This window comes from Elephas maximus, chromosome 11 (genome assembly GCF_024166365.1).
Source record: "Elephas maximus indicus isolate mEleMax1 chromosome 11, mEleMax1 primary haplotype, whole genome shotgun sequence".
Classification (NCBI taxonomy): domain Eukaryota; kingdom Metazoa; phylum Chordata; class Mammalia; order Proboscidea; family Elephantidae; genus Elephas; species Elephas maximus.
Window position 1 is genome coordinate 90,293,778 of NC_064829.1, and position 12,777 is coordinate 90,306,554.

The 12,777-nt window shown below is 38.8% G+C and overlaps 2 protein-coding genes across 5 annotated transcripts in view; one reads left to right on the forward strand and one right to left on the reverse strand.

The window, feature by feature from the left end:
* LOC126084993 (zinc finger protein 583) overlaps positions 1-12,777 on the forward strand; it is a 105,452-nt gene that overhangs the window by 14,904 nt on the left and 77,771 nt on the right. For all 4 annotated transcript variants that reach the window (XM_049899858.1, XM_049899860.1, XM_049899859.1 and 1 more), the window contains one exon: positions 1,789-1,913. The gene's annotated coding sequence lies outside the window, so the exon portion shown is untranslated. The remainder of the gene's footprint in view (positions 1-1,788; positions 1,914-12,777) is intronic.
* The window catches only part of ZNF582 (zinc finger protein 582), a 28,775-nt gene continuing 22,171 nt past the window's right edge, over positions 6,174-12,777 (reverse strand). Inside the window, exon 6 of the mRNA XM_049902360.1 lies at positions 6,174-8,831. Within this exon, the coding sequence (XP_049758317.1) occupies positions 7,519-8,831 (1,313 nt within the window). The 3' untranslated portion in view covers positions 6,174-7,518. The remainder of the gene's footprint in view (positions 8,832-12,777) is intronic.

Here is a 12,777-nt window from a genome sequence, read left to right on the forward strand (position 1 = left end):
ATATGAAGTTCGGAAAGCCAGATTTCTGCCTAAAGATTAGAATTGATAATAATTAAAGGAATCTATCTACACAAACTTTTAAAAAATGTTTAACAGCAGAAATGAATGTGTAGTCAAAGCACTTGAGGAAAATGTGACAAAGAATATATTCATTACAAAAGAGCACATTAGAACTGGCTGGAATTATTTTTTTAAAATAAGTACCAGTGGATAAGAAGGTAAAAAACATAAGCAGATCTTAAAAAGCAATTATAACCAGCAGACAATCTTAGGGAAAAATGGTCATCCTCAACAGGAATAGTGAAATAAAATAGTAAGCCATGAATTTTCTATTTAATGTAGCAAAAGAATATTTTAATTAAAATATTTAATATTTAGATAACATTTCAATTAAAAAAATTTAAATTAAAAGTTTAAATTTTAAAATAAAATTTTAATTATGTCCAGCAGTTACACATTTGAAAGCTGGACAATGAATAAGGAAGACCTAACAAGAACTGACAACTTTGAATTGTGGTGTTTGTGAAGAATATTGAATATACCATGGACTGCCAAAAGAACAAACAAATCTGTCTTGCAAGAAGTACAACCAGAATGCTCCTTAGAAGCAAGGATGGTGAGACTATGTCTCACATACTTTGGACATGTTATCAGGAGCGGTCAGTCCCTGGAGAAGGACATCATGCTTGGTAGAGGATTAGCAAAAAAGAGGAAGACCGTCAATGAGATGGGTTAACACAGTGGCTGTAACAATGGGCTCAAGCATAGCAACAACTGTGGGGATGGCGCAGGACCAGGCAGTGTTCTGTTGTGCATAGAGTCTCTATGAGTCAGAACGAACTCAATGGCACCTAAGGACAACAACAATCACACTTTGAGAATGAATCAGAAGCAAATATCTAACAATGTATATTCATAAACACATGTAAAATGTGATTTTATTATAAAACAAAAAGCATTTTAGTAACAAATGCCTTAGGTGTCTGAAATGGTATCAAAATAAAAATGCAGATATTTCATCTGTTAAAAAAATAACATGATATGAATTCTACCTGTTCTATTACCGTAAATTTATACACTGGAAATTATTTTGTGAAATTAAGAACCCATTTATGAGAGGAAAGAAAATTCCATCTCTGACATGTACTGCCTTTTGCATTTTGACTTCCATCCACAGCAAGTCAAATGTTAGAGCCTAGTGGGATACAATGTCACTTGTTTGGTTATCATCCTTATGTCTCTGAAATACATTTTGTGGTAGAATAGACTGTGATGGTGTAGGTTTCCATGGATTGGATTCTATCACTTGTTCCCTGGCGTTTTAGTTTTGCCCCCCTCCCCCCCTTCCTAGGAACCCTGATGGCTAAAGCAGTTGACTGATAACTGAAAATGTTGGTGGTTCCAACCCACCAGCCGCACCATGGGAGAAAAATGTGGCAGTCTGCTTCCATAAAGATTTATAGCCTTGGAAACCCTATGGGGCAAGTTCTGCTCTGTTCTGTAGGGCCGCTATGGGTCGGAATTGACACTACAGCAACGGGTTAACAGGATTTTTATAGTCAATGTAGGCATAGACCTCTTTTCCTAACGTGCCCTCTCCAAACATAATCTCCCTTTGATGTGAAGAGTTACCATTCTGGGGAGAGCCTCTGATTTGAATTCCTCTTATGGAGACTTTATTTTGAGGAGGTTATGTATGGACATTTTCCAGCTTGTCTGTTGGCTGGTAATCTTCTTAGTACCTTATTACTGCCCCCCTTTTTTGAATTTTATTTTTTTTAACTTTAGGACTCAGGTTACAGCAGAGAGCCTTACTCAAAGTGGAAAATGAAAAAATATTAAAAAATGAAAGAGAAGAAGGAACAAATAAACATCAAAACCAAGAAGAACAAGTCAAAGAAAATCACTGAAAGGTAACACAATAAACTGCTGTTTTTAGAAAATACTTACATTTTTTGGGTAGAAACGTTGATCCAAGCCTATAAAGGAGGGAGAGCTGAGAAAAAATAGAATAAGGGTAGACTAAAAGTTGTTCTGTTCCCCTGACTACTCCATCTTAAGTCAGTTCTGGCATAAGTTAAATACCTCATTTACAAAAGTTTTCATTATCGTTGCCTTTTATTATCAGTATCTTTTTAAATCTGATCTTTATTTGTATTTGAGGGTTGGGAACATTACATCTGAGAATGATATGGGAAATGTAATCCAGAGTGGAATAGAGGCAGCTGGGGGCCTGTGGAATGCTGGGAAGATGGAGTTGGGTGGTGATTGGACCATGGCCACAGTGGTTTCTGGGAAGTGTAGTCTGGTACATTATGTAGTCACACCTGGAATCAGGACATCCAGGAGGCCTCTCAACCTTGGGCTTCCAGCAGGACTTTATTTTGTGAGTTTCTGCGCCTGTGGTACTTGAGTTTTTCATACCTGCCCTGCATGCTGCTGCTCTGAATATGAGGTGTGGGGTAGCCTGTGTGTGACAGAGCATGAGTCTGTGTGAAGTGGTTTGCCTGTGAGAAGTGAGTGGTGGTAGGGGGTGTTGGGAGGCACAGTGAGTGGATACATGAGAGTAATAGAGTAACTGGGTGTACCTTTAGCATGTGCCTGGTTAATAGGTTTCTGACACTGATAATGTGACCATGTGAGGAGGCCTCCCGACTATGGCTTTGTATGTGACATGACTGGGAGATGGCATGTTGCAGAACGTGTAACTGTGGTTACGTGTGAAGGTTGGTATAACCATTTTTGCTGATTGTGCCTGTGTAAGAGTGTGACTGGGGGTTGTTTAGAAACTGTAGTTTAAGATGACGCATGTCTGTGTATGCATGAATGTGATCATCGGAATTTGGGTTTCTGGTTGCCTGTGGAATGTGTGTGTGAGAATAGCCTCTTTTGGGTTTACTTTTCCTGTTTATAAATAGGAAAATAACTTCATGTTTCCCTGAACATATCCTGAAGTTCTGAAGTAAAGAACACAGAAATTTAGCTGGAGGAAAGTTTAAAGAAACCCAGGCGTATTATGGGGAAAAAAAAAAATTAAAATCAGCTTAAGATTTTAAAAGATGGAAAGCAATTTCTTATTATGGTGTAGCCTGTCTTGGGTCTGTCCTAACCCGCACAATTAGTCGTCATTCATTTCCTTCTGTTGATGGGAAGACGGCGGAGCAGATGGGGAGCATTTTCCTGCAAGCACTGTGTTCTGATGGAAGGAGATTTAAGAGTCACACACATCTGAGTGAAAATATCAACTCAGCTGCTCAATGCTAGCTGTGTGTTTTTCAGCAGATCACTTAACTTTTCTCCATCTCAGTTTTATTTTTTCTCTTACGGAAATAAATCCTGACTTCCAGGGTTGTTCTGAGAATCAAATGAAATAACGTAATATAAGCAAAGCCTAGAGATTCGCTATTAATTATGATTACTGATATTGGAAGAAGTACAACCAGAATGCTCCTTAGAAGAAAGGATGGCGAGACTGTGTCTCGCATACTTTGGACATGTTATCAGGAGGGATCAATCTCTGGAGAAGGACATCATGCTTGGTAAAGTAGAGGGTCAGCGAAAAAGAGGAAGATCCTCAACAAGATGGATTGACACAGTGGCTGCAACAATAGGCTCAACCATAATGATTGTGGGAATCATGCAAGACCGGGCAGTGTTTTGTTCTGTTGTGCATAGTACCAACAGCACCTAACAACAACAACTGATACTAGAAAGAAGACATGGGTTAGGCATAGAAAAGCTGAATCTCACACTTGGAGAACCAAAGCCCCAGGAGATAGAGATCTGTTCACATAATGAGCAGAAAGGGGCAAAGGTAGGAGGACGTTTTACCACATACCTTTCTTACATCTTCAAGTTTTTGAATCATGAGGATATACATATTGCTTAATCAAAATTTTAAAATTTTTAAACCACAGAGAAATACTAATTAAACAGTATATAGAAAAAAGTTTCTTGGGCTGAAAAGACCTAAGCTTTTCTAAGCATATCCTGCTTAAATTCCTGAATTCCAAGGATAAAAAAAGAAATTTTTGCACGTACCTGGACTGAAACAGTTGCTTACTATGGAAGGCAGAATAATGGCCCTCCAAAGATGTCCATGTCATAATCCTAGGAACCTATGAAGATATTAGGTTACATGGCAAGGGATAATTAAGATGGCCTTAAAATAGATTATCCTGGATTATCCAGGTGAGTCCAATATAATCACAAGGGTCCTTAAAGGTAGAAGAGGAAGGCAGAAGAGTCAGTGTCAGAGTGATGTGATACGAGAAAGATTCGACTAGCCATTGCCAGCTTTGAAGACGGAAGGGGGCCACGAGCCAAGGAACGTAGGCAGCCTCACAAAGCTTAACAGGTTCTCTTCTAGTCTCCAAAAGGAACACAGCCCTGCTGACTCTTTGATTTTAACCCAGTGAGACCTACTTCAGACTTTAGACCTCCAGGTAACAAACTGGTGTTGTTTAAGCCACTGTTTGTAGTAACTTGTTACAACAGAAATAGAAAACTAATCCACTTAGGTAAGCTAAGAGAATCAGAATAGCATTGGGCTCTTCAAGAATATCAGAAGCCAGAATTCATTGAAGTGGCACCAATAGATTACAGAGAAGAAACTACAAGAATCTTCTAACAACCTAAGATACAATTTATTTGTGAAGGTGAAAGAAATTTTGGCAATACAAGGATTCAGAGTATACAGCTATATACCCTTAAACCAAAAGAAAAAAAAGACCAAACCTGTTACTGTTGATTCTGACTCAGAGCAACCCTATAGGACAGAGCAGAATTGCCGCATAGTTTCCAAGGAGCGCCTGGTGGATTCGAACTGCCAACTGTGTGGTTAAGAACCATAACTCTTAAGCACTATGCCACCAGGGTTTCTGTCTACCCTTATTGAGATAAATATAAACACCCAAGAAAATACCTAAATGGCATTTGAAATAAAAAACTGTCACCTCAAGACAGGAAAAACAATGAAAAGATACGGTGGCCAGCAATGAATGTAATACACATGCAGAACTCTCTCAGAGTATATTTAAGTTTAAATGGAAATCATGAGTGGGGCTGGCAGTAAATAATGTAAGCATCAAGGCACCTTGAAATGGGAACAAAGCTAATACTTTTAGACTAAGTTTTCATTAGGTTAGTGAAATGGAGGAAATGTTAAAAAAAAATGGAGGGAAAGAACACGCAAGGATTTCTGCTTAGAAGAGAATGGCAATAAGATTTATGGTGGGTGAGGAAGTACAACAGTTATCTCATTCTGCTCACATTATGATTATTAAGAATGGAGAGATAACCACTACCCTAAGCACAGGGAGGTTCCAATTTAGCAAGAGAAACAGGGAATGATCAGCCAACATGAGGAAAGGGGAAGACCAAGGTAACAAATAGTACACCCAATGTAAAAGAGAAGGAATAAAATTGAACTGTTACACTAAATGAAGTATGAATTGCCCTATTAAAAGACAGATTCATATTCTGAGTTTTAAGAAACAACTAAATGTGACCAAGGTTGAAAATAAATGGATGGGCAAAACCAAACCAGGCAAACAAGGCTGTAAGTCATTCATATTAATATTACACAGTGTGGAAATAAATACCAAAAGGATTAACCTAGGCCAGAGGTTGGCAAACTTCTTCTGTGATGGGTCAGACAATAAATATTTTAGGCTTTGCGGGCTATACAGTGTCCGTTGCAACTACTCAGCTCTTCATGTATGTAGTGCAAAAGCAGTCACAGACGATATGTAAAAAAAAATGAGCATGCTATGTTCCAATAAAGCTATTTACAAAACAGGCAGCAGGACAGATTTGGTTTGTTGACCCCCGCACTAGACAAAGAGAGATATAATGATAAAAGGTATGATTCATAAAGAATAGTTAAGTCGTATGTCTTTAAAGGTCAGAAAACATAAATTAGAAAGCAGAAATCTCTGGAAATTCAAGATCTTGGTTAAAAAAATTCAACTTTAAAAAATTACGATTCAGTATACAAAATTATACAGGAACATGAAGAATATCATTATAACCACAGGCTTAATTTAATAATTTAGAAGTTTGTATCCTAAAAAAGTAGAACATATTCTTTTTCAGTGTTCATGGAATATCCACAAACATCAATCCTGTACTTAAAAAAAAGTACTTAGCCACAAAGAAAATGCCAAATTCAAAAAAGTAGGTATTTTTAGACCACATTTACCAATCATAATAAATTTTGAAGTTCATTTAGGATCCTTTTGGCTGCAATTTTACAAATACCCAACTAAAAGTAACTTCAGCAGTAAGGTTTATTTTTCATACATCACAAGGTATTAAAGAAGAGGCAGTTCCAGAATTGGCCTAATAGCGTAGTGTTGTCAGAACTCTGGATCAGATTCTCTGAGGTCCTGTTTTCCCCTCTTGATTCTAAAATGTTTGCAGCAGCTCCAAGCATCATGTTTTCACAGGAAAATGTTTAAAAGCAGAAAGTGAGAGCAAAGGGAGCCTTCCCAATACACCTGTCTCTTCTAAACAGCAAAATGTCTCCCAGAAGTCCCCAGTAGATCCCACTGACCAACACTGAGATGTACGGCCACCCTGAGCTGCACAAGAGGCTGGAAAATAAGCACTAGGCATCTTCAGATTCTAAGGCAAGACACGATGCTGTCAATCAGGGGAAGTTTGGTATGGCTCTTGGGTAGGCAAACAACATTTGTCTGTGACATTAGAAAAAGATAACAACTTGGAAATAAACACTTTCCTAAATTCAGATTACTCCTGGATCAAGAAGAAATAAAAAACAGAAGTTATTGTAAGATGACTACTTTCAACGTTTTCATTTTCTATTAATTTGTTCTTTCATTGTGTGGGTGTGCTTGGTACTCTATCTTCTGGCTTCTTGAATAGTATGTTTAGTATGCTTGAGTATCTTTCAGGTTTTCATGTAAATGCATGTACTTAAAGGCTATAAAAATTCTTCTGAGTATTGCTTTGGCTGCACCCCACACCTCTTGGCACGTGAAACACTGTCATTCTTTTCATAACCACGCATGGCAATGGCATGATTTATTTCCTTGTTTGGAACCCTGGTGGCGCAGTGGTTAAAAGCTTGGTTGCTAACCAAAAGGTCAGCAGTTTGAATCCACCAGCTGCTCCTTGGAAACCGCACGGGGTAGTTCTACTGTGTCCATTAGGGTCCCTGGTAGTCGACTCAATGGCAGTGGGTTTTTTTTTTTTAATTTCCTTTTCTCCCAAGAGTAATTTGGCTGTTTTGCTTTGTTTTTTTAATTTCCAAGAAAACTAACACTTTGGGCTATTAAAATTATTACAGTGGTTAGAAAAGGTGATTCTCAAATTTCTTGTAGACAAAAATTTTTCCAGCCTTCTTGGCAGTCATGCTCAGACAATTTATATCCATATTTTTTTAATATGTGTTTCATGACTCAGGATAAAGGATAACCTGTGAATGAAGGCATTCTTACTTGCATTACATTCTTCACATCTTTCTCCAAGATGCAGGAGTATGTTATGATGGGCCTAAGCTAATGAGCTTTTCCCGTTACTTCCATTCATATGGTTCCTTGCTAACATAAGTTCTCTGATGATTAGTAAGGGATAAGTGCTAATGGAAGGCTTTTCTACATTTATTATATTCACATGTGTTTCTCCATTACACATTCTCTGATGTTGAACAGTAGTTGAATCATGACTTAAGGTCCTTCCACATTTCTTATATTCATAGGGCTTTTCCTCAGTATGAATTACCTGGTGGTGAATCAGTTGTGAGCAGTGACTAAAGGCCTTCCCACATGCCTTACATTCATATGGTTTCTCACCTGTATGAATTCTATAATGAACAGTGAGATGTGAAACCCGTTTGAAGGCCCTACCACATACCTTACATTGGTAGGGTTTCTCCCCAGTGTGAATCCTCTGATGTTGCTTAAGTTGTGAGCTCACCCTAAAGGACTTCTCACATACCTTACATTCATAGGGTTTCTCACCAGTATGAATTCTCTGATGTCGAATAAGAGTTGAGCCCTGGTTAAAGGCTTTCCCACATTCCTTACATTCATAGAGTTTCTTGCCAGTGTGAATAGTCTGATGTTGAATCAACTGAGACCGATGACTAAAGGTCTTCCCACATTCCTTGCATGCATAGGGTTTTTCACCAGTATGAATTCTATAATGTACTTTAAGATGTGAGATCCGATTGAAGGCCTTGCCACATTCCTTACATTGATAGGGTTTCTCACCCGTATGAATCCGCTGATGTTCAATCAGTTGTGAGCTTCGACTAAAGGCCTTTGCACAATCCTTACATTCGTAAGGTTTCTCACCAGTATGAACTCTCTGATGCTGTATGAAATTGGAACCAGAATTGAAGGCCTTTCCACATTCCTTACATTCATAGGGTTTCTTGCCAGAATGAATATTCTCATGTTGAATTAGTCGTGAGCCATATTTAAAGGCCTTCCCACATTCCTTACACTTATAGGGTTTCTCATTAGTATGAATTCCTTGATGATTAATAAAGAATTCCTCTTGCCATTCTTCTCTATATTCATCATATCCATAGGGTTTTTCTCCAGCCTGAATTTTCTGATAAAATGTCAGAGATGTATGGTGGCCAAAAGAAGGGATTTCTTCATGACTGATTATCATTTGAGTAAAATGTCCATCTGCATTTCCCTGTTGTCTGTCAAATTGCCCTCTGTGTTCCCAGTCATCTTGGAAACACTCAAGCCCATAGCTTGTAAGGCTTTCCATGAGCTCCCACCGGGGTGATTCTACTTCATAAACATGTTGCCTTGGAGGTGATACCTTAGTATCAGGCCCAGACGCTAGTCCTGAAAGAGAACAAAAAAAGCAAGTATGTGTTTGTTTTTTCCTTCTCCACAGAAAGGGAACATTAATAGTAAAAATGTCAAAAAAAAAAATCTATAAGCTCTCAGATGTGGTTAAGCAATTAGAATTTTGGACAAGTAGAACAGACAAAAAAAGCACTGGTGAAAAACAAGGCTTCAGGAATTGACAGAATGCCAATTGAGATGTTTCAACAAATGCATGCAGTGCTAGAAGTGCTCACTTGTCTAGGCCAAGAAATATGGAAGACAGCTACCTGGCCAACTAACTGGAAGAGATCCATACTTGTGCCCATTCCAAAGAAAGGTGATCCAACAGAATATGGAAATTATCAAATAGTATCATTAATATCAAATGCAGGTAAAATTTTGCTGAAGATAATTTAAAAATGGTGGTAGCAGTACCTCAACAGGGAACTGCCAGAAATTCAAGCTTGATTCAGAAGAGGATGTGGAACAAGGAATTATTATTGCTGATGTCAGATGGATCTTGGCTGAAAGCGGAGAATACCAGAAAGATGCTTGCCTGTGTTTTATTGACAATGCAAAGGCATTCAACTGTGGATCATAACAAATTATGGATAATATTGCAGAAAAAGGGAATTCCAGGACACTCAATTGTGCTCATGAGGAACCTGTACATAGATCACGAGGCAGTCGTTCAAACAGAACAAGGGTTTAAAGTCAGGAAAGGTGTACATCAGGGTTATATCCTTTCACCATATTTATTCAATCTGTATGCTGAGGAAATAATCTGAGAAGGTCAACTATATGAAGAACTTGCCATCAGGATTAGAGGAAGACTCATTAACAACCTGCATTATGCAGATGACACAGCCTTGCTAAAAGTGAAGAGGGCTTGACGCACTTACTGATGAAGATCAAAGACTACAGTCTTCAGTATGGATTGCACCTTAACATAAAGAAAACAAAAATCCTCACAACTGAACCAACAAGCAACATGATAAACAGAGAAAATACTGAAGTTGTCAAGGAGTTCATTTTACTCGGATCCACAGTCAACACCCATGGAAGCAGCAGTCAAGAAACAATGTACTGCAATGGGCAAATCTGATGCAAAAGACTTCTTTAAAGTGTTCAAAAGCAAAGATGTCACTTTGAGAACTAAGATGCACCTGACCCAAGCTATGATATGTATGCTTTTTATTTATAGTTTTTTTTTTTTATTGTGCTTTAAGTGAAAGTTTACAAATCAAGTCAGTCTCTTATACAAAAACCCATATACATCTTGCTACACGCTCCCAATTACTCTCCCCCTAATGAGACAGCCCGCTCTCCCCCTCTACTCTCTCTTTTTGTGTCCATTTCACCAGCTTCTAACCCCCTCCACCCTCTAATCTCCCCTCCAGGCAGGAGATGCCAACATAGTCTTAAGTGTCCACCTGATCCAAGAAGCTCACTCCTCCCCAGCATCCCTCTCCAACCCATTGTCCAGTCCAATCCATGTCTGAAGAGTTGGCTTCAGGAATGGTTCCTGTCCTGGGGCAACAGAAGGTCTGGGGGCCATGACCACCGGGGTCCTTCTAGTCTCAGTCAGACCATTAAGTCTGGTCTTATTATCAGAATTTGGGGTCTGCATCCCACTGCTCTCCTGCTCCCTCAGGGGTTCTCTGTTGTGTTCCCTGTCAGGGCAGTCATCGGTTGCAGCCAGGCACCATCTAGTTCTTCTGGTCTCGGGATGATGTATTCTCTGGTTTATGTGGCCCTTTCTGTCTCTTGGGGTCGTAATCGCCTTGTGTCCTTGGTGTTCTTCATTCTCCTTTGATCCAGGTGGGTTGAGACCAATTGATGCATCTTAGATGGCCGCTTGCTAGCGTTTACTGCCCTCCCCCCCGACACTACTCCTCAAAGTGGGATGCAGAATGTTTTCTTAATAGCTTTTATTATGCCAGTTGACTTAGATGTTCCCTGAAACCATGATCCCCAAAATCCTGTCCCTGCTACGCTGGCCTTCGAAGCATTCAGTTTATTCAGGAAGCTTCTTTGCTTTTGGTTTAGTCCAATTGTGCTGACCTCCCCGTACTGTGTGTTGTCTTTCCCTTCACCTAAGTAGTTTTTATCTACTATTTAATTAGTAAATACTCCTCTCCCACGCTCCCTCCCTCCCCCCTCTCATAACCACAAAAGACTGTTTTTTTTCTCAGTTTAAACTGTTTCTCGAGTTCATACATTAGCGGTCTTATATGGTATTTGTCCTTTTGCAACTAATTTCACTCAGCATAATGCCTTCTAGGTTCCTCCATGTTATGAGATGTTTCACAGATTCCTCACTGTTCTTTATTGATGCGTAGTATTCCATTGTGTGAATACACCATAATTTATTTATCCATTCATCCATTGATGGGCACCTCGGTTGCTTCCACCTTTTTGCTATTGCAAACAGTGCTGCAGTAAAAATGGGTGTGCATGTATCTGTTCATGTAAAGACTCTTATGTCTCTAAGATGTATTCCGAGGATTGGGATTGCTGGGTCATATGGTAGTTCTATTTCTAGCTTTTTAAGGAAGCACCAAATCGATTTCCAAAGTGGTTGTACCATTTTACATTCCCACCAGCAGTGTATGTGTTCCAATCTCTCCACAGCCTCTCCAACATTTATTGTTTTGTGTGTTTTGGATTAATGCCCGCCTTGTTGGAGTAAGATGAAATCTCACTGTAGTTTTTATTTGCATTTCTCTAATGGCTAATGATCGTGAGCATTTCCTCATGTATCTGCTAGCTACCTGAATGTCTTCGTTAGTGAAGTGTCTATTTATATCTTTTGCCCATTTTTAATAGGGTTATTGGTCTTTTTAATGGTGAATTTTTGCAGTATCATGTAGGTTGTAGAGATCAAGCACTGATCAGAAATGTCATAGCTAAAAACTTTTGCCCAGTCTGTAGGCAGTCTTTTTACTCTTTTGGTGAAGTCTTTGGATGAGCATAGGTGTTTGATTTTTAGGAGCTCCCAGTTACCTAGTTTTTCTTCTGCATTCTCAATAATGTTCTGTATACTGTTTATGCCATGTATTAGGGCTCCTAACATTGTCCCTATTTTTTCTTCCACGATCTTTATCGTTTTAGATTTTACATTTAGGTCTTTGATCCATTTTGAGCTTGTTTTTGTGCTTGCCATGTTATTTTCAATTGCCTCATATGCACTGGAAAGCTGGGCAATGAATAAGGAAGACCAAGGAAAAATTGATACCTTTGAATTATGGTTTGGTGAAGAAAACAATATAACATGGACTACTAGAAGAACAAGGAAGAAGTACAGCCACAGTGCTCCTTGGAAGTGAGGATGGTGAGAGTTTGTCTCCTGTACTTTGAACATGTTATCAGGAGAGACCAGTCCCTCAAGAAGAACATCATGCTTACTAAGGCGGAGGGTCAATGAAAAAGAGGAAGACCCTTGGTGAGATGGATTGACATAGTTAGTGGTGGCTGCAATAATGGGCTCAAAACACAGCAACAATCGTGAGGATGGCGCAGGATCAGACAGTGTTTGTTGTACCTAGGTTGCTATACGTTAGAACTGACTCAGCAACACCTAATGACAACAACAGAACAAAAAGGAAATATAAATGAGATGATGACAGTAATCAGAGAAGTTCTAAAATGTTAGTGTGGATCTGAACTGTTTTTTTTCTTTAAATGGATTTTTTATGAAATTCTAGAAAAGACTCTAGAGTGCCAGAAAAGCAAATCATGGATGGTTTGGGGCTTGGAAGTATGAGGGATTGTATGGGAATGAGCACAAAGGACCTTTTCAGGATGATGGAAATATTTTCTATCTTGACTGTAGTGGTGGTTACACATTGGTATAAATTTGTCAATACTCATCAAAATATTACACTTCAAATGGGTACGTTTTATTTAATATCAGTTATAACTCAATAAAGTGGATTTCAAAAAATGATGGGGAATTAAG